At 46.8% G+C, this 22,381-nt stretch overlaps 2 protein-coding genes across 3 annotated transcripts in view; one reads left to right on the forward strand and one right to left on the reverse strand.

The window, feature by feature from the left end:
* The window catches only part of TOE1 (target of EGR1, exonuclease), a 56,258-nt gene extending 50,683 nt beyond the window's left edge, over positions 1 to 5,575 (forward strand). For both annotated transcript variants that reach the window (XM_083157506.1, XM_083157505.1), the window contains exons 7-8: positions 1,333 to 1,504; positions 3,578 to 5,575. In XM_083157506.1, the coding sequence (XP_083013632.1) occupies positions 1,333 to 1,504; positions 3,578 to 4,201 (796 nt within the window). In that variant the 3' untranslated portion in view covers positions 4,202 to 5,575. The remainder of the gene's footprint in view (positions 1 to 1,332; positions 1,505 to 3,577) is intronic.
* A 1,472-nt stretch (positions 5,576 to 7,047) lies between these two features.
* Positions 7,048 to 22,381, reverse strand: part of TESK2 (testis associated actin remodelling kinase 2) — a 63,031-nt gene continuing 47,697 nt past the window's right edge. Inside the window, exons 7-11 of the mRNA XM_083157501.1 lie at positions 18,923 to 19,007; positions 16,826 to 16,909; positions 13,859 to 13,945; positions 11,151 to 11,292; positions 7,048 to 10,931 (exon numbers count right to left, since the gene is read on the reverse strand). Coding sequence (XP_083013627.1) covers positions 9,985 to 10,931; positions 11,151 to 11,292; positions 13,859 to 13,945; positions 16,826 to 16,909; positions 18,923 to 19,007 — 1,345 coding nt within the window. The 3' untranslated portion in view covers positions 7,048 to 9,984. The remainder of the gene's footprint in view (positions 10,932 to 11,150; positions 11,293 to 13,858; positions 13,946 to 16,825; positions 16,910 to 18,922; positions 19,008 to 22,381) is intronic.

A 22,381-nucleotide genomic window follows, 5' to 3' on the forward strand; every position in this document is an offset into this window, starting at 1 on the left:
GTTTCATGCTAGCAGTTGCCAAGCGAGATGCGCCAACTCTCATCAGTGCAATTGTGGAGCACGTCGCGCCTGGAAGCACAATCATCAGCGATTGCTGGCGCGCATACAAAACTCAAGAACTGGAGCAGGCTGGTTACAGTCATTTAACAGTCAACCATCGCTACAATTTCGTAGACCCAGAGACTGGTGCACACACCCAAAACATCGAGAGACTGTGGGGTTGTGCAAAATGGCGCAACAAACGCCAGCGGGGCACAGCCCGCCATCACCTTGACTCATACATGCAGGAGTTTGTGTGGCGAAAGTGCCTGGCGGGAGACAGTGCATTTAACCGCATTCTACATGCGCTCACTTTGCTAGAGAAATAATTACGTTGTTTAATTATTGTGTGACATGTGTTGATTGTTATTATAATTTATTTCTGAGAGATGTTAATTACACAGTTATTCCCTTAAATTCAGTTGTCCTTAATGTGTCAGATATGAATGATATTGATGAATGATATTGGATGTTCACAACCACTCCACTATCAACGTGAACCCGAAGCGTGGCGAGCGCAGCGAGCCCGCGAGGGGCGGCGGGACGCGTCCTCCGACCTTTTCATGCCCTACTATCCACTAGGGCGTGGAGTGAGAATAGAATAGTGTGGCGAGCGCAGCGAGCCACCGAGCCCGAAGCGTGGCGAGCGGACACGGATACCTTCACAGGTAAACGCGTCCCTTCGCGGGCTTCCCAGGTGTCCGCGTCGCCATGGACACCTGGGAAGCCCGCGAAGGGACGCGTTTACCTGTGAAGGTATCCGTGTGCGCTCGCCACGCTTCGGGCTCGGTGGCTCGCTGCGCTCGCCACACTATTCTATTCTCACTCCACGCCCTAGTGGAAAGTAGGGCATGAAAAGGTCGGAGGACGCGTCCCGCCGCCCCTCGCGGGCTCGCTGCGCTCGCCACGCTTCGGGTTTACGTTGATAGTGGAGTGGCGTTAACAATGGGGATGGGACTGACATTGTGTCACTTTTTGTGTCACTTTCTGGGGATTTTGCCCTGCTAAAATCGGGTGCTGTCGCATTGCATCGCATGCCATGTGGTTAACATGCGATGCGACATTACATGGTACCCGATGTAAAATCGGGTTCGGGTGGTGATCTCGTCGCATCGCATGCCATTTGGTTAACACACGATGCGACGCGATGCGAAATCGGGTTCGGGTGGTGATCTCGTCGCGTCGCATCGCATGCCATTTGGTTAACATACGATGCCACGCGATGCGATGCGTATACGACCAAAAATCGGGCGCCCGGATAACTCACAAGTACCCTATTCTCCTCTATTACAGCAAACGTGAGAATTGCCGACTGATAGACGTAAGCAGCAAGCACTTGGTCATGGAGTTCTCCAGCTATCCAGCCAGCATGTCCCTGTATGTGGATTATCGCCTTTGCTCTCTGCCAGACCCGGATGCTGCTGGATCGGCCGCGTCCACTCCACAAATCTGCGAGAAGTTCTCAGTGAGTACATTGGATCTCTATAAGGAGAGGATACTGGGGGTGTTGGTGCCATGGGCTGTTTTGCTGGTTAAGCTATATCTTCTAATGTTCCCCGCCACTAGTCACCTCTATAACACACTCCTGGTGTAGTGATAAATTCATGGTGCTTTTCTTTACTGTGGAAATAAACTTGTTTATAATACACTTGGATCCAGTAGTAGCAGTTCCACCACCATATCGTTACTGTGAACGGAAGTGTGCACTGGGTCCAGCAGTAATAGTTCCTCAACTTGGCCCTTATTCTGGTTCATTCGCAAAGGCAAATTCCTTCTCAAATGGACAAAACCATGTGCGCTGCAGGTGGGGCAGATGTAACTTGGGCAGAGAGAATTAGATTTGGGTGAGTTATTTTGTTTCTGTGCAGGGTAATTACTACTTTATTTTTACACTGCAATTTAGATCTCACTTTGAAGTAAAACCCCACCCAAATCTAACTCTCTGCACATGTTACATCTGCCCCACCTGCAGTGCACATGATTTTCAGAAGGAATTTGCCTTTGCGAGTGAACCAGAATAAGGGCCCATTTCTTCACTGTGCACGGGGTCCAGCTGCTTACTGATTTTGAAAATAAATAAAAATGTGTGCTTCTGGGGAGTTGGCTTCCTTGAAAAACCTTTTTTTGGGGGGCTAGATTCAAATGTTTTTGTGCCAGCAGCCACTAGAGGGTGCCCAAATGTAGCCCCCCGTATGGCTGCCAGCACCGTAACTTTAGCTCCCACTCACCTGGGGTGGAAATGTGCGAAAGGTCAACCATCTGAGTGCGCACACAGAACGTTTTGGGCCATGTCTATTTAGTTGGGTTTAGCTGCTATGCCTGCCTAAACCTGACCTTAATGGGCGCAATATGCACGATAAAAAGAGCCATGTCAATTTTGCATCGCGATCTCCCTTTAGATGGAATATCGTGCGCAATTATTAAACATACGAGTTCGCCCCTTTAACTATATTATCTGTTTGGGGGGGAAGAAACCAAGCCAAAGTCTACTGCATTGGTTCTCAAACTGTTTGCCGTGACACGCAGGGGTGCATCGAGTTCATGATCCAGGACCAATTCATATTATTTATGGTCAATGTAATGGGCACAACCAGTGCTAGCGGCTGCCAATCATAAATGATGTGGACAAACAGGCGCAAATCCTGTCTCGCACCATGTAATTGGCCATAAGGATGACACATAAACAAAATCTACTTCATTTAATTTATTCTGCATCTCTTTTGGCCTTGGGGTGCCCTGAAAAAAATTGATACTCTAGTGCCGGCATGTCCAAACTGTGGCCCTCCTACTGTTGTGAAACTACAAGTCCCATCATGCCTTGGCACAGTTTTGCTATTAGGGAATGATAAAACTGTGGCAAGGCATGCTGGGATGTGTAGTTTCACAACAGCTGGAGGGCCACAGTTTGGACATGCCTGCTCTAGGGCGTCATGATTTTAAAAAGTTTGGGAATCCCTGGTCTAGTGGAGGATGCGTTTCTGGTGAACGTTACAACCTAAAGGGAGCATTCAATTATTTATCGCGTCGACTGCACTCTCAATCTCTACAGTGACGGAGATCGCGGGGCACAATGTTTCGTTTGTTTTTCCCTCTGCTTGTCGCATCCAAACTGACGGGTTTATCCAGGTAAAACGGCTAAGCCCAACCAAAGTGCTGGCTGAATGTGAAAAGTGCCATTTGGGTAATATCCACAGGCTGCAAGCTGACGTGCCGGTATTGGCAATAGAATTGCTCTGTCAGGTGCCATGTAGTGGATGTGGGTGTGATAAACCATGAAATCCTCTGAGATCAGAAGATAGCGTCAGGTTCATGTGTATAAACACACCAATTATTTATACTCAATCTCATTTACTCTCTACTACAGTTTACTTTAAGTTCAATGCCAAAACCATTAGAGGCTTGAATACTGAGGCTAACATTTATCATTATTGTTCTCGGCATGTATTTGTACAGGTAGATTTGAGGATGGTAGAATTTGTGTGTTTCTTAGCAAATAGCTAACAGAAATATAATCGTATGTGATCTCTCTCATGGACAGGCATACGGCTGGTGTCCCAATGGCTTTAAATGTACAAGTTCCCACAATATTGACCTGATCATCGAGGAAGACGAGAAGGGCACAGCGGACAAGCCAAGAAAGAGACGGAAAAGGAAAAAGGACAAGGCCCAGGAGAGAGTGGACAGCAATCTGGCGATGGACATGGAACCCTGTTGTAAACAGGCTAATCTCGCTAAAGCAGAAGAGGAGGGGGTACTCCAGGGTAGTCCCCTGCTTGCCCCACAGGCTGCTGCTATGGACCAGTCTTATCCAGCTGGGGATGTAGATAAGGAGGAGCCATCACTAGAAGACTGCCATAACAAAGACTTGCCTACAAATACCAATTTACCGCCAGCAGCAGGAAATATCTCCCGCTCAGCCGAGGGTGGAACCCACAGAGCTGGGTTTGATGCCTTCATGACCGGCTACATCATGGCTTATGTGTGGATGCTGAAAAAAGGGGACAGTTCGGACTCTTCCGTCTCCCACTGTCTCCCGGACTGCCACAATAAAATCTATCTGAGCGGGAAGAATGTTCCATTGCAGATTGTGAAAAGCATCTTCTCCAAGTCCACCAGAGCTCACGTCCAGAAGATGAAGTTGCTCTCTGATGACAGTTCCTAGTCGGGATATGGTTTGAGTAGGACGCTATGGGCTGTTTCTCATTCCTTTGTTCAGCGTTTACCGATCGGCAAAAGCCACCACCTGAACCAGTGTTGCATGGATAATGGGTGATGCTAAGAACGTGCCTGCTTTCTACGTTCACTAATAGAAATTCAAGATGTGTAAGGTTCCGTCTACACCTACCTGTTCCTGGTCATTACAGAAGTAACATTCTCGATCATCTTTACTCCCACCTCTAGGGGGCGCAAGCAAAATACTAAATGTTTCCTGAAAACTTCCCAGTTAGTGTATTTGTAACTATGTAATATATTAATTGATGTAGTACTTCTAGACAGGAGTATTACTGTTTTCAAAGTGTTGGTCCAAGTGCCTTTTTTTTTTTTTAAACAAGGGGAAAGAATATAATTTATTAATGTTTGTTAAAATGGGTTATGGCACATTGCCTCTCAGGCCATTCCTTCTTGACTCTATAATGCTCACTTCAGAATCTCTTGGTGGTTATTTCACTGGGATTTACTCTTATTGCTTAAATACATTATAGAATGGAAAGCTGAGGGATTGTGCAGAATGGGGTCAGCTCACAGTGTGTCACATGATCAGCTCACAGTTTGTCACATGATCAGCTACGGGCAGCTTTGTTTTATTGGAGCAAAATCCAAAACTTAGTGTCTGCGCTCACTCCTCTCATCCAGGCCATAATGTCCTCACCAAGAGCCCCGCACTCATACCCCCAAATAGGCCATAATGTCATCACTAGTGTTATGAATGCCACCTAGAAATGAAGTTATGGGTGGGTCAAACCTAGAAACATGTTCTGCATAAGATCTTACCGTTCACGCTACTCATTAATAATATATAATCTGGACAAGGTTAAACACAGTACAGTTTATATCTCAGGGAGGAATGAGCCGCACTTCTGCTTACTACTACATTGCAGACACTGGCGATTCATTCTGTTACTCTCACTGAAGCATTAAAGGGTGATGGGCCGCAGCCGGTACTGCCACGTGTTGAAACAGAACCAGGAAGGAACTGAAGAATTATACAGTTCGGGAAAACATTTCCTGCAAGGAGTGCCCAGCTTGTGCTATTATCTCTAAGCTTGCCAGCCACTCCAGTCTGTGTCCCCATGCCAGTCACATCCCTATGGTTCACAGGGTCAGAGTTCTAATCACTCCTCTGGTTCCCCATGCCCTCCTCCATTCTTGATGCCTATGACACACACCTATAGTGCCTGGGGCCAGAGTTTAAGTCTCTACTTAATTCTAGTTCCCTATCGCTGAGTACAAGTCACTGCCCTAGGCCAATATGTTAAGTTATTGCTCCACATTGGGCCAGCGGGCCAGTAATCCAGGTTGCGGTTTGTATTTTGTACCTGGGTTGCAAGCGCTTTCCAGTGTGAAAAGAGATTTAGACATACTTAGCTTCCAGGCTCCTGTGCCAGTCACCCCTTCACCCAGGGTACATATGCCAGTTGCTACATGGTTTCCAGTGCCAGAACACTAGTCACTGATCCAAGCTGGGAGCAACATGAGTTATTATCAGTATACTATGATAGAAGTATGACTGGGGTAGCTTGTTAAGTATACAGACCATACCCTTATAGAGAGACTCCCAAAATGAGTCCTCAATGCACCCTAAACAGCCCAGGTTTAAAGGATATCCATGGCCAACACAGATAGTTAAATCAAATTAATATAGTCACCGGTGCTCAAGCATGGTTATCCTTACAACCTGGACCATTAGGATGCCTTGAGGACACAGCTTGGGTACCTCTGGCCTAAAGAGCATGTGGTTAGATTCTGTGTTGCCCTAGTGATGAAGAGGACGTAGTGCTCCTATTACCACAATTTTACACACAGTAAGAAATGTGCCCTTTACGGGAAATCTAGTATTACATCAAACTCTCCATAAGCTCACTGGCCCTTTAACTCTGTTTCCAATAACAGCTGATGTGGCTGCACAAAACTTGCGCTGAGCAGAGACTGCAGGGTTCCATATAAAATGGTATCATCCATTGACGGATTAGGATCATATGGTCGACGCCCTCAAAAGATTTACATGGGTTTAGGCAAAAGGTCAAAATGGCTTTTTGCGTTTTTTTTGTCCCATGTCGACTGTTGGCAGTCGACATGGACACCGTATTGATCACTGCGTCGCCTCGCATGCTTTGATGCACTTGCCATGCTTTTGGCACAGTACCTCACTATGCCCGACACACTATTTTATTCTCCCAACATGCCCTAGTGGAGGGTAGGGCATAATATACGGCCTGTCGGCTAAAAAAACAAACCCATGACCTACTTTTTGTGTTGCCTTTTGAGGGTCTCGACCTAGTGACCATATACCCTGTTGATGCCAAATACTCATTCTCTCAATGGCATGGGTACGAAGTAAACATTTACCATGTTAACAATGGGTGCAGTGATGACTGTCACCATTACATACTGGCAGCCCAGCCATCACTTACCTGCTCCAGGCAACGTCTTCTAGATCAAAGCGGCCAACTGCCCATTTCTGCTGTGTAAGCGCCGTTATCCTCCAGTACATATTTACTATCTATACCCCCCCACCCCAAGCCTAGTGCCTTTGACATTTTAAGAATGTTCTATAATGGAACATTTTGAATTTTATTCTTGTCGATCTTTTGACTGATAAAAGAAAGAAAAAATGAGAAGAAAACCCATAACCTATAGCCAACACCCAAACTGTCATCATGGCACTATGCAGGAGACATTTACACACTGGCATCAGTTATACTTTGTTTACATTCAGTAAATGAAGTATGAGATTGAAAAAGAACATGCAGACTAAATGGTTCAGTAGAGAAGGAGGGCGACGCCGGACACTGCTAGACATTTTAATCTGATCGCTAGATGAGATCTCACAACTACAAAAAAAAAAAAATACAGTCTAAAATGATTCATTCAATTTCTCTTTGGTTTCTCATTTCAGAAATCATATATACACAAAGCTTATTGGCAGGACACTGAAGCATAACCATTTTATAGATCCATAAATATACATAGAAAAATTGGGGGGTTTGAAATAGATTTGAGAGGGAAAAAAAACAAAAACTAATAATTTGCTGGCAGTGTTCTCGTTTTTGTTATGTTTAATTACAGCTCCGTAAGGTTCCGAAACCACCGGTTCTAAGACTTCATAAAACGCTTATAAATATGAACATAAACCAACTTTTTAAGAGGCTCGAAACCAAATCCAACTGCCAACAACTTGACTTTTTTGCATAGAAATGTATTGACAGCAAAATATCAGTTATAAGTGCAAAACAGAAGAATTCAAGTGTCTTTTACTATAAGACTGGTATGTGTAAAAACAGCCCGATCCACAGAACGCAACCCGGGTCTCCTGTCCTTCCAGCATCGTTTTGTGAACCAATTGAAAATACCTTATACAAAAATATTTACTACATCTCTCAATCATTAACAATTACATGCCTGAAAAAAAAGACTATTTAAAAACAAAAAAATAAGACATTTTGTAGTGATTAATCTGAAAGTACTGTACATTTTCCTACTTGGTTATTCAAGTGGTCCTGGAGTGTTGAGCATGATCGGGGAATTACTGTACAACATAAATATTGGACGTGTGCATTGAAAAGTCACTTTCATAAGAGTTAAAAAAAGTGTACCCGTCTTCTACACAAAGTGTGGCGGTCTATATATATATCTTAGATCTAAATATTTAAGCCTATCAAATCACTAGGAAATCGTGACATCACTGAGCTTTGAGTGATGTCACCAGTCTTTAGTGTACTGATTGGTTGCATTTTTAACGATCTTGGGTTCAACCCAAAGACTGGTTGCTTCATCGTATGTATAGCTGGTGAAGTACACTGCAACACTGTACAGGACAACCACCAATTCTTACCCGCATACATACAGTTTGCATCAGAATTGTAGTTCATAATTTAGACGTACATATTTTTTTTTTTTTAACTGCATTAACAAAACTGGGAAAATACTTGAATTCCGCCCACATTTATTTCATTTCATAATGGAGCAAGTATTTATCACAGACTGTGGATGACTGTCTGTTGAGGGTCTTCTAGCAGGGCAGTAGCTGGTCTGGAAGTGACTACACCAGGCATGTCCAAACTATGACCCTCCAGCTGTTGTGAAACTACAAGTCCCATCATGCCTTGCCACAGTTTTGCTATTAGGGAATGCTAAAACTGTGGCAAGGCATGATGGGACTTGTAGTTTCCCAACAGCTGGAGGGTCATAGTTTGGACATGCCTAGACTACACTATAGTGCTCCTGCGTGCCCTTCTCTGGCTGGCTAAACTCACTATGTCCAACAGCAAATGCTTGATTATGGATGAACTGTACAACAGGTTAATGTTACCGGTTAGAAGGGGAATGCCACAGGGCCCATACAGCCACTTCCTCTTTCCATACTGATTAATACAATTGTTCCTTTATCTGCAAAAGCCGGCTCTCGCAGTAGGAAGCCTGTTTCTCTTAACAGAGGGGTAACAGCCATAAACAGGCTGGTTAGATGATAATCCTGTAACAACTGTATTTAGTGGGCATTAACGCTACCGTCCAGAATGATATTACATCTCAGTGACCATGTACCCCAATAATCGGAGAACTGCAGCTCTACATCCGTGCAGATGGTTTTGGGTCAACAGATGCGATGGGACACAATGCTAGGCAGGAGTGTTCCTCAGCTGAAATGTTTGGCTGCATGGATATGACCCCTTCTGCAGGGACAGATGTTCCCTGACGTCTGAAGGCGAACAGCTTACAAGCCGGGGGAGACTCGCCATCTCAGCTGGAGGACTCACATCCTGTACACATAACACTTGTTAGATGCTTCTGGTCTGGAGCCAATCAATTGACATCTCTTGAGAAAAGCCGGGCATATGCAACAAGGTATATACCACAGACTGGCATTTCTAACGGTCTTAAAGTTGCATTCGAGCGGTCAGATTAACCCAGAGTCAGGAGTGTGGAGACCCCAACAGACCAGTACTATGTGCGCGGTTCACATTACTTAATGAGGTTCATTAAACACATCAATCATCTATGGTGGCAGTCTGGGGCTTGTTGTATAGGCCGGTATACTGGCACTGAACAGGTTAAGGCTTTACAAAAATCACATTAAACCCTAAAAGGCTCGTTCAAAAATACCGCTCCAGGGCACGATAAACCTCATGAATACATCTCACTGGTCTAGCCTGCAACTCAGGTGGTTACCGTTAACATCTGATTGGGTACAAAGCATCACATGACCGATCAGTTACAATGTGTAACATGACATAAAGCGCGATATTCATTGTATGAAAAACATTTTTATGTCGTTCTAATGCAACGTGAATATGTTGGGAACATTAAGACAACAGGAGCTGCTGGTCAAAGCAGCGGACACTTGTTTCCAATTCCTAAACAGCGTTATACAATCGGAGCTGGTTGCCGTGGTTTCTGACACCTTTTTCCTGTGCGCCAGATCTCCAATGAGTTTGTGCGATTAGCATTTTGTATCCCTTTTATGCATGAACCTTAATCATCACACAGTCCGACAGAACGTGTCCTGTAATAAGCTCATCATCCAGAACAGATCTTTCTTCCTGTAGTAGAACATGAATGCAGGTGTAATAACCCTACTGGGGGGTGCAGGCATCAGGAAATGCAGGAAGAGGAGCAGGTATTACAGCTCGTAAGGAACCTGGCCAATGGGAAAATCCCACAATGAGAGCTTCCCATTGCGTACTAGAATCCCATTAAATAAACCGCGTAGAACGTCAAGCAAGAGCATCACATTTTCACCACTCCCTGCATGATCCTGCAGCCAGACAAAGGGTCGCATAGACAGTCTTTATTGTCTGTATCATTCCCCGGCACTAATGAGACACCCCCAAATGCCGGTGGGGAGCTGCAACTGACAGACGACTCGGAATGGCTCTCGTTAAGTTCTTCCTCTATTTCCATGGCCTCGGAACTAGGGGATAGCGCCAAGGAAAGGTCATCCTCAGCGAGGCAGTGAGCTAGGCTCGGAGAACACAGGACGGGCTTCTCCTTGCTGACCAGCAGCGGATTACAAAACTCATCTACCTTGTTCTTCTCTACACAGGAGGAACCAAAGCTACTTTCTTCCAGGGCTCCGGTACCGTCCGTGCAGTCCATGTCTTCCTCGTTTGCCTGCACGGAGTCCAAGGATAACAAACACAGCTTATAAGGGGGAATATCTGATACTCCATATTTTATGTTACAGAGGAGTTTTGCCCTCACTTCATTGCTGTTCTGCGTAAGGTCGCCCTTCCCCGCTGCAAAAGAGGCCGAGCAGTCTCTTTTTAAAATCTCCGGAGAGAGCGACCTGCTGCGTCTTCTGGGGATAGAGCTGTTATCCATAGTTTCCTGGCTGTACTGCTGCCGTAAAGACCCCGGGACCCCGGCCATCTTGGGCGAACGCAAGTCAAAGACGTGGGAGATGACCGATTTGCTGGGCATGTCGAAGAATTTGATCTTTCCTCCCTTCAAGTCCTCCCTTGCATTAAAGGGGTTAACTTTGCGCAGTGCCCCTTTGCTGGGAGTGTAGAAGGGGTCCTGCACGTTGATCTTCCTCACACCTTTCCGTGCAAAGACATCCGACTGACTCCTGGAAAGGGTGATGTTGCGTCGCGGGCGCGGGGATTTCTGTGGGATTTTGTCATCCTGTGGTGTAGCTATTAGACGCTTGACCCCTTGGCTCTTCTCGCTGGCCCCTGTACAGTAATGAAAACAACACCTTAATCATAAGTGACGTTAAAAAACATTCAGACTAGGCTGCCATTTGCTAGTGAACCCTCTCCCAATATGAATCATGTTGGGGAGAGGTGTCATACGACATTACTCAACGGGACTGCACAAGCAGGGGCCACCGGGAACCTCCATACTGTGACAGTACGCTATATGAAGGCGGGGGGGGGGGGGGAGACACTCACCTTTAGTAAGGGGTTTAGTCTCTGTAGCCTCAGGGCTATTAACCCTTCGCTCGTTTTCGGACTCTTCTTTCTTCAAACGATTTAAAATATCCTCCAGCTGCTTCACAATGTCCACAAAGGACGGACGGAGCTTCGGGTCCATCTGGCAAGAGAAATGATGTGAGGCCCAACCATCAGGACATGCATTATTACGTATCACAAACCCTCAGGGATCAGTGGGCTCTGCCGGTGTAGAACCTAGAAGATTAACCATTGTGAAAGGGAGTTTAGGTCCCACAGCGATCCCTAATCATGCTTGCAGGTTTATTGGTAACAGCAGGGTAACTAGCCCTGCAGGGGTTAAGCAGTGGTATATACATCGTAGCCTCATGCTGTAACGTACAGCTGTGAAGAGTAGGACTCAGGTCCAATGCCTGTAGCAAGCAAGGAGTTGCTGGGTGTTGCAGTGCACCATCAGGCTATTTAGTCACTTAGAGTTAATAGGGGTGGTGCAGTATATATTAGCAGCCCTTGAGGCTGTAGCAGGGGTCAGGTGCTGCTGGGTGCATCTTACGGATCCAAGACCCTGGAAGAGGGAGACGCGCAGCATCGCCACAGTAGAACATACAGAAGTGGTAGCTCGTCGTGAGGCTCAGGGGAACGGCTTAGAGTGCTGCAGACCTCCATCCAGTAAGGGGAAGGTGCTTCTGTGGGATGCATTCACTATGTGGACACTAGAATGTTAGGTCGTCTATATGGTCACCCACGCGGCACCCAGGACTCATCCCTGTATAACCAGTCACCCTTAGGGTGGCCAGGGCTCTTCCCTGTATAACCAGTCACCATCGGGGCAGCCAGGGCTCTTCCCTGTATAACCAGTCACCATCGGGGCAGCCAGGGCTCTTCCCTGTATAACCAGTCACAATCGGGGTGGCCAGGGCTCTTCCCTGTATAACCAGTCACCATCGGGGCAGCCAGGACTCCTCCCTGTATAACCAGTCACCATCGGGGCAGCCAGGGCTCTTCCCTGTATAACCAGTCACCATCGGGGCAGCCAGGGCTCTTCCCTGTATAACCAGTCACCATCAGGGCAGCCAGGACTCCTCCCTGTATAACCAGTCACCATCGGGGCAGCCACGGCTCTTCCCTGTATAACCAGTCACCATCGGGGCGGCCAGGGGTCTTCCCTGTATAACCAGTCACCATCGGGGCAGCCAGGGCTCTTCCCTGTATAACCAGTCACCATCGGGGCGGCCAGGACTCTTCCCTGTATAACCAGTCACCATCGGGGCAGCCAGGGCTCTTCCCTGTATAACCAGTCACCATCGGGGCAGCCAGGGCTCTTCCCTGTATAACCAGTCACCATCGGGGCAGCCAGGACTCCTCCCTGTATAACCAGTCACCATCGGGGCAGCCAGGGCTCTTCACTGTATAACCAGTCACCATAGGAGCAGCCAGGGCTCTTCCCTGTATAACCAGTCACCATCGGAGCGGCCACGGCTCTTCCCTGTATAACCAGTCACCATCGGGGCAGCCAGGGCTCTTCCCTGTATAACCAGTCACCATCGGGGCGGCCAGGACTCTTCCCTGTATAACCAGTCACCATCGGAGCGGCCACGGCTCTTTCCTGTATAACCAGTCACCATCGGGGCAGCCAGGGCTCTTCCCTGTATAACCAGTCACCATCTGGGCAGCCAGGGCTCTTCCCTGTATAACCAGTCACCATCGGGGCAGCCAGGGCTCTTCCCTGTATAACCAGTCACCATCGGGGCAGCCAGGGCTCTTCCCTGTATAACCAGTCACCATAGGAGCAGCCAGGGCTCTTCCCTGTATAACCAGTCACCATAGGAGCAGCCAGGGCTCTTCCCTGTATAACCAGTCACCATCGGAGCGGCCAGGGCTCTTCCCTGTATAACCAGTCACCATCGGGGCGGCCATGGTTCTTCCCTGTATAACCAGTCACCATCGGGGCAGAAAGGGTTCTTCCCTGTATAACCAGTCACCATCGGGGCAGCCACGGCTCTTCCCTGTATAACCAGTCACCATCGGAGCGGCCAGGGCTCTTCCCTGTATAACCAGTCACCATCGGAGCGGCCAGGGCTCTTCCCTGTATAACCAGTCACCATCGGGGCAGCCACAGCTCTTCCCTGTATAACCAGTCACCATCGGGGCAGCCAGGACTCCTCCCTGTATAACCAGTCACCATTGGGGCAGCCAGGACTCCTCCCTGTATAACCAGTCACCATCGGGGCAGCCAGGGCTCTTCCCTGTATAACCAGTCACAATCGGGGCAGCCAGGACTCTTCCCTGTGTATAACCAGTCACCATCGGGGCAACCAGGACCCCACCCTGTATAACCAGTCACCATCGGGGCGGCCAGGGCTCTTCCCTGTATAACCAGTCACCATTGGGGCAGCCAGGACTCTTCCCTGTGTATAACCAGTCACCATCGGGGCACCAGGGCTCTTCCCTGTATAACCAGTCACCATCAGGGCAGCCAGGACCCCACCCTGTATGACCAGTCACCATTGGGGCAGCCAGGGTTCTTCCCTGTATAACCAGTCACCATCAGGGCAGCCAGGACCCCACCCTGTATAACCAGTCACCATCGGGGCGGCCAGGGCTCTTCCCTGTATAACCAGTCACCATCAGGGCAACAGGAAGATGAGACATTTACATACACTGCATATTTTAAACGGAGAATGGCGGAATAGTTTGCGGTTACTCACATTGCAGCAGTTAAACGTCAGCTGAAGAAAGTCGGGAGGACAGTCCCCGACCATGTGCTGGAAAGCGTCATAGTCCAACCCAAAGTTCTGTGCAACAGGAGGGGAAAAAAGTGAAATGGAAATCCATATACCCAGGCTGTATTTCATTCTATACCACCATATATTACCCTGTAATGTGCTGATCCCCTGTATACCACACGGACATTCTATACCACCATATATTACCCCGTAATATCCTGATCCCCTGTATACCACACTGACGTTCTATGCCACCATATATTACCCGTAATGTCCTGATCCTCTTTATACCATAGAAACATAGAATTTGACGGCAGATAAGAACCACTTGGCCCATCTAGTCTGCCCATTTTTTAAACATGTTACCTCAAACCATATTTGATCCTTATTTTTTTTGTAAGGATATCAATATGCCTATCCCAAGCATGTTTAAATTGTACTACTGTATTTGCCTCTACCACCTCTGATGGGAGGCTATTCCACTTATCTACTACTCTTTCTGTGAAGTAATTCTTCCTCACATTTCCCCTGAATCTTCCTCCCTCTACTGTCAGTGCATGTCCTCGTGTTCTGCTGCTCCTCTTCCTGTGAAGAATGTCTCCCACCTGTACCTTGTTAAAACCCTTGATATATTTGAAAATTTCTATCATGTCCCCCCTTTCCCTTCTCTGCTCTAAAGTATACATATTAAGATCTTTTAGTCTTTCCTGGTACGTTTTGTGATGTAGGCCATGCACCATTTTAGTTGCCCTTCTTTGTACAGTCTCTAATGTATTTATATCCTTCTGGAGATATGGCCTCCAGAACTGAACACAATACTCTAGGTGAGGTCGTACCAATGACCTATACAGTGGCATTATTACTTCTTTCTTTCTACTGCTGATACCTCTCCCTATGCAACCAAGCATCTGACTTGCCTTCTTCATTGCTTTGTTACATTGCCTACCTTCTTTTAAGTCCCCTGAAATAGTGACACCTAGATCCCTCTCTTCCTCAGTAGTTTCCATTATAGAGCCATTTATACGGGATACGGTCGTTTTATCGAATGACATTAGGTCGAATGTCATTTGGTCGAACCCACTAGGTCGAATGTGTAAAAAGGTCGACATGGGTTTATGTCGAACTTCCGACTATGTCGACTGCCATTAGGTCGACTGGGGTTAGGTCGAATTGCTCTTTTTGGGTTTTTTTGGTGCCGACATGTGCCGACAGGCGGTGGTTCATGCCCTACCATCCACTAGGGCGTGGAGGAGGTTATTAAAGCTGTGGCGAGCGAAGCGAGCCACCGTGCCCGAAGCATTGCGAGCGAAGCGAGCGATGCGAGGGTCCGATTCACTATGTCAACAGTGTCCATGTCGACACTGTTGACATTTCGGCCAAAAAACCCCCAAAAAGAGCAATTCGACCTAACCCCAGTCGACCTAATGGCAGTCGACATAGTCGGAAGTTCGACATAAACCCATGTCAACCTTTTTACACATTCGACCTAGTGGGTTCGACCAAATGACATTCGACCTAATGTCATTCGATAAAACGAACCACATCCATTTATACTATATTTAGTCTTTGGATTTCTGAGACCCAAGTGCATGATTTTGCATTTTTTTGGCATTAAACTGTAGTTGCCATTCTCTTGACCATTCCTCTAATCTACCACACTGACGTTCTATGCCACCATATATTACCCTGTAATGTCCTGATCCCCTGTATACCACACTGACGTTCTATGCCACCATATATTACCCTGTAAAGTCCTGATCCCCTGTATACCACACTGACGTTCTATGCCACCATATATTACCCTGTAAAGTCCTGATCCCCTGTATACCACACTGACGTTCTATGCCACCATATATTACCCTGTAATGTCCTGATCCCCTGTATACCACACTGACGTTCTATGCCACCATATATTACCCTGTAAAGTCCTGATCCCCTGTATACCACACTGACGTTCTATGCCACCATATATTACCCTGTAATGTCCTGATCCCCTGTATACCACACTGACATTACATATATTACCCTGTGATACCAAATATAACCCCATGGTTCCCTGTACACCGCTCTGACATCCTATGCCATCATGTATTACCCTGTAATGCCTAGTGCCACCATATATTAATCTGTACTGTTCTGTGGCCCTGTACACAGCACTGACGTCCTATGTCATCATGTATTACCCTGTAATGCACTGTGCCACCATATATAACCCTATGATTCCCTATGCCACCATATTATTCTGTAATGCCCAGTGCCACCATATATTAATCTGTACTGTTCTGTGGCCCTGTACACAGCACTGACGTCTTATGCCATCGTGTATTACACTTACAGGGTAGAAGGTAATTGTTATACAAACAGTGATCTTCAGTTGCACTGATCAGTTCCGTCCCCTCCATAGAACCCCCCAGGATCTTAGGATACGATAACAAGCAGTTGTAGGTGCTTGTGTAAAATCAGAGACAAAAATACTTCTTCCCTTATACAGTAAATGATTCCTTCTTCCTGCACGCTGTAGGGGGCACCGTTGCTGTAGCTGTACAAGTATATGTTTAATAATAGTCTAATCTGTAGCTGTAATGTAATGGTGTGTAACATGACAGGTAAAACCATTCTGCAGGCATTTATTGGTGTTTGCGCGATTGCATATTTCCCTTGTGATCTTTGTACTTCAGTGGTTAGAATTCCAGAGCATTTGCAGTGATGAGTATTTTGTTACTATGGATATAACATGATAAAGACCAACCACTTCCCTGCAAGATGCACTGGGAAGTCAGAGAGACATTTATCACGCAACCTTCGAATCTGCCTGAAACATTAGAGGCTGCTGTAGAACGCCAAGTCCTGCGTTATGGTAACAGATATATTTAATGTATGGAAACGAGGTTCTGCAATGGGTGCATCGTTAGACCCCGCTCAATGACTCCCATTCCATACGCCGCTTACCTCTGTACGGGGCAAATAGTCTGGGTCCGCCTGTATCCGAGCGATGACCTCACACAAGATGATTCCGTAGGAGAACACGTCAGCCTGGAGGCGGGAGGAGAACAGAGGGGTCAGTAGGAAACGAGCCTCTTAACCCCCTATATTCAGGTATTCTATATTATGACGGAATAAAGAAAATACATGCGAGAATGACTTTGTAGAATTACATTTTATTTCCTGTGTGGTCAGTCCGGTAATGTCACGACACCATTGGACTGAAATCTGAGGTTTGTCATCACAGTTTGTTATTTTATCCATAGTTGGATTTAGACCTCATGGAGTCCTGAGCAAGATACTGGTTTGGGGCCCTCCTCCCACAAACAATCCATAGCGCTATATTTTTTGCAGGCGGTATCGATAGAGCACATAGGCGCTTGCACAGTCTATGGATAAATGATTAGTTGCGTGAACATCGGCATTGCGTACAAATCTGAATCTGGCTATAGGTGTTTTGGAAGTCAGCTTAATACCTGTCACATTTACAGTAACTGACTGCCCACATACAGGGGGTGAGACCATTGTTTGTGTCCAAACATATTTAATCCTAGCAAGAACATCAAAGGGAGCTTGGGCGGGTCCATGTGATGTCATAAGGTCACATGGTAGTTGTGCAATGCTCCTCTGGGAATGTGATGTCATAAGGTCACGTGGTAGTTGTGCAATGCTCCGGACGGCCAGGATATTTTTAAAAGTAAAAAATCCGCCTCTGCCACCAGTCATGAGGGGGGGGGGTAATTTATTAAAGAAAGGAGGCCGATAAAGTGGAGAGAGAAAGCACTAACCAATCATATTACATTCTGATTAGTGCTGAAAACTCACTCCTGTGTCATCCTATTGACTGTCTATCGACTGCTTCTCGCCGTCATCCAATGCTGGAGTGGTATATAAGTGCTTCAGTTCATAAATGGAAAGTGATGGGAGCTGTCAGTAACAGGAAGGTGAAGGAATGTGCAGAGCTGTTTACACAGCACAATATATTCTCCCTCTTACAAGAGATAAGCATCGGAGCCCTGATTAATATTTTACTACCAGTCAATGTGCACCTAACTACAGACCGTATTTACTCATCGGCAGGAATCTCACTTATTTCTCTCCGACAACACAGCGATCAGAAGGAACTCCCAAAGGTCAATACTGGTTACTATGGCTGCAATTGTACCGCACGCACCTACACCCAGTCACTACTGCACCCAGCATGGACAGGAATCATGCAGAGTGTAAACTTTCATGGGCAGGGTCACCCAAAATAATTATGATCACGTGAATGAAACCACTCAGTCTTACCCACCACCACCCCTCCCGTCTCTTCCAGAAGTAACTCCAGCACTAGCCAACAGAGGGCGCCAGTAAGTACCAGGACTGCAGAGGCAAACTCATAATGACTGATTCCGATGTCTGTGAAACAACCGCCGGAATCCCGACTGTCGATGAGTTATCCGGCACCCCTTAGATAGACCCAATGACAGGCTACAAATGAGGCTGCAACATTTTAATGAAGGAACCACCAAGGGGAACGACACATGCACTTATAGGTCTATGTAGTTGTAAATATACATTCCAATCGGAGAATGACAGACACTTGGTGATGTATCCAGGTCAATGACTGTATATAAATGCACATAAGGGAGTGAACAGATGCCGCACGATCCTGCATACATTAACCCCTTCAGTGGTAATCCAGAGAATTTTTCAGGCTATGCTCCAGTGCCCATATTGGCACACCTGGAAAATTCTCAGGATTGCCACTGTTGCGCTGCTTAGTGCCGGGCAGCACTGCTAGCACTGAGCTCAGCTTCAGCCGCTGCCCGGTCCCGCCCCTTTGCCCGGGCTGTGTGTGGTGTGACCTTGCTAATGTCGCGTCGCACACAGCCAGGTTGCCGGGGGGCAGGGCCAGTCAGCGGCTGATGTCCCAGTTTTGCTATGCTAAAACTGTTGCAGGGCATGCTGGGATGTGTAGTTCAACAACAGCTGGAGGGCCAACGGGCTCCCCATCCCAGATGTAAAGGAACATAATGAGTGAATCCAGCTTTTTATTTATATACAATGGTCCGGACCCACCTTCTCGTTGTAAGGTTCGTCTCGCAGGACTTCCGGAGCCATCCAGTAGGGAGACCCCACCACAGCGAGCTTCTCGGTCCCTTGACTGAAAGACACAAAGACAGACAAAAATGAAGTCATTCGATGCAGGAACATAGGTCTGTACCAGAAATCTGGCATTTCTACGTTATGGCAGCTCTACGTCAGCTTTCAACATGCAACCCTCCAGCTCCTGTAAAACTACACATCCCATCATGCCCTGCCACAGTTTTCCTTTTAAAGAATGTTAAAGTTGTGGCAGGGCATGCTGGGATGTGCAGTTTCCAGCAGCTGGAGGGCTGCATGTTAAATACCCCTGAAAAACCATAAGAGCGTCCATGATGATCAGGGTGAAAGGAACACTTAAATTTGGTGAAATGAGTCAGAGCGTAGTTACACTGTACACTGCAGTATTTACACAGGCAAATTGTTTAAAGGGCAACCGTCACCCCTAACACTGCGGCAGCCGCCATTTTGTGGCTGAACCAATATTCCTGAAAGTAGCAACTAATTAGAACGGAACGGATTTACAGATAAAACGTCTGTTCTGTAGGTTTAGTCTGCAGCGGTGGATGGGGAGAGAGTGTGTGTGTGTTCGCAGCTGCTCAGATAATAGGAGAGGTGTGCCCTGACTCGCACTGAGCAAGCTCGGGCAGGAGATATAATTATGGTCTTCTAACCAGGTAAAGATCATTTATTCTGATGCATCACGGCCCAGCTGCAGGGGAGGTACCTGTACAATACCTGGCATTACTATTACAGGGGTGATTAATGTGAAGGGTTACAGATCACATCCATATTACTGCAGAGCATTCACACAGACAGTGCCTGCAGATATTACCAGGGCAGAAAACTATTCTCACCGGACTTTTAATTCTGTTGACTTTGGCTGGATACTGCTGCATATTACTGCAGGGAAGTGGTGTGGAGAGTGTAACCCAAGTTGGTCATACATCCCCCCCCCCCCCCCCCCCCCGCATACCCAACTTCCAACCTGGGCGATTCTCATATATAGACTTTATCGTCACCATCGTTATTAGTGTTCTGTGCAGCTGGATCTCCTCTAAGTTGGAAAATGAGAGCAAAGGGTCTGGTTGGAAAGGACGCAAGTAATTATTCCAAGCAGGCCTCCCTCTCCTTACAGAGGAGGCAGCTGTCCGTGATGTCTGTAATCATCGTTTAATGTGGCCTTCGCTGAGGAGCGCCCACAAATAACTATGCAGAGAAAGCCATAATCTCTGCACAGGGATGCCTATAATCACCTGTGTTCCCGGCCACTTCCAGGAAATTGCGGCAAATAAAGTCTAATTATTAAGCTGGATTCAAACCATAATACTATATTTATATACATTTAATCCTAGCCATTACGTTCTATAAACGTCAGAAAATTACAAATGTCCAGCATAACGCATAAGAAGAACTTGTGGCCAGGAAACGGAATCGGCTACCTGCTGCCACTGTCTCAGTTATATTAGAATGATCTGAAATCTAATTGGTCGCTGGGGTATAAAGCAGCGCTTTTCCCTTCTGTCCCCACATTGCATCCTCCCGGAATAAGCATCAGAGGAAGCTGAAGGATACAATCCACTGTAATAAGCTTGCAGCTAATCCGCCTTGTACATTAGGCAAGGCTTCCCATACAGTCAGCTGCTGCACGCTCTCAGCATTACCCTTAACGGGTTTATCCACTGACTGCCAGTTACAGAATGGCCTTCCGTGCCATGCTTGCCTGGGGAGGGGTGGTGCGGGCACCATATGGCTGGCAATCAAATCTGTTTACGAGCGCAGCGCAGATCACGTGACCTCAGCTGCTGCAGAACCACTCATGACAGCAGTCAATCGCAGACCTGCTGGACAAGTATATATCCTGGAGAGGACGGCAACTGTCACAGACGTGCAGAAGAACGTTTTCAGTTCTACACAATGACGTTGAACCCAAGAAATCTCAGTATTCGGCTAAAAAAAAACCAGTCCATAAAACAGCCGCATATTTTGTAAACCATTCTGTAATTCACGGGGAGACTATGCAATGTGCCTATGCAATGTGTTAGCAAACATTGGGGAAGATGTAGGACGCCTGGCAAAGTGATCAAGTGGTGAAAAAAAAAGGGGAAGGTGATAACTAGCCAATCAGCTGTGTTTTTAAAATGACAGTCAGGAGTTGATTGACTGGTGCGTTATCACCGTACACTTTGTCACTTTACCAGGCTTAATGCATCTTCCCCATTATGTAAACATTGCATAATCACCCTGCACAATACTGAGAGAATGCATGATCTTTCTCAACTGTCCCTGATCTCCTACACCAAGCTGTATGACGGGGACGAGGAAGGATCATCAATGGCGGCCTGCAGAGATCCAGCAGATATATTTGATGAATGGAAATAGATTTCATCCACCTAAATTCTTTTGCGCTCCCATCTAATGTGACCAAGCCCCTTTCAATGGTTTGCACGACCAAGCCCAAGAACTGGTGGTCCCAAATGCACTGGATTAGCCACACTTTCTTCCAAGCTAAGTACCGACGTGTTCAGCAGCAAAACCCTTCTGCCCGTGGATTTCTGCTCTGACCTCAGGAGGGTGCGAGCAGAAATCTGTGATAATGGCAGCCCCAGTTCAAAAGCTTAGGTTACTTTATATGGTAGCAATAAACAATTGAATTGCCCCCTATTTTTTTTGTCCCCCCCCCCCCTTTAAGCAGCAGTTTCCTTTCTGCTTATAGTTACTATTCATACAAGGCTGTAACTGTGGCAGACGTTCAAACATTTGCATTTTACAGCAACAATCTAACGGGGCAATTCAATTATCTGTGATGTGCAGCTCAGCACGCGATGGATAATTATGGAGCAACAACATTGCACGCACAGCATGGGCGCTGCAGGTGAGTGTTCCTGCAGAGTGCCGCCATAGTGAGCATTTCTAGAACGCCGTGACAGCACAAGCAGGTGTGATTTAGTGATCTAGAATTGCCTCAGCCATCGGGGACCTGTTTTCCTTTTCCAGTTAAACTATAGTTATCCTTTAATAGAGTAACCCTACCAGTGTCATCCATCGCATTGGAAGCCATCATCCTCTTATCCATCTGTTACGCCTCGCAGAGGACACACGGAATGGCTAACATTATTCGCTTTACTTACTAATATGGAAAATAACATTTAAGTTACATGGCCCCCGCATGGCCCCTCCCTCCGCACAACGAGCGGCCTGGCAAGTGTTTAACTCGCCAAAGCCGTTCTGTGCCGGGCTTGGCACATGTGCGGAAATGCTCATACGCAAACCCCAACCATTGGGGCTAGGGTTTAATTTGGATCACGCAGAGTGATCCTGAATGGTCCCCACAATGCGATTTCGTCAACGATTTCCCTTGAACTACCGAACAAACAATACATGGTTAGTGTTCATTCTAGCACCCGCTATCTTTGAAAACCCATGCAGTTCCTC

This window comes from Crinia signifera, chromosome 8, assembly GCF_055691185.1.
Source record: "Crinia signifera chromosome 8, ASM5569118v1, whole genome shotgun sequence".
NCBI lineage: Eukaryota > Metazoa > Chordata > Amphibia > Anura > Myobatrachidae > Crinia > Crinia signifera.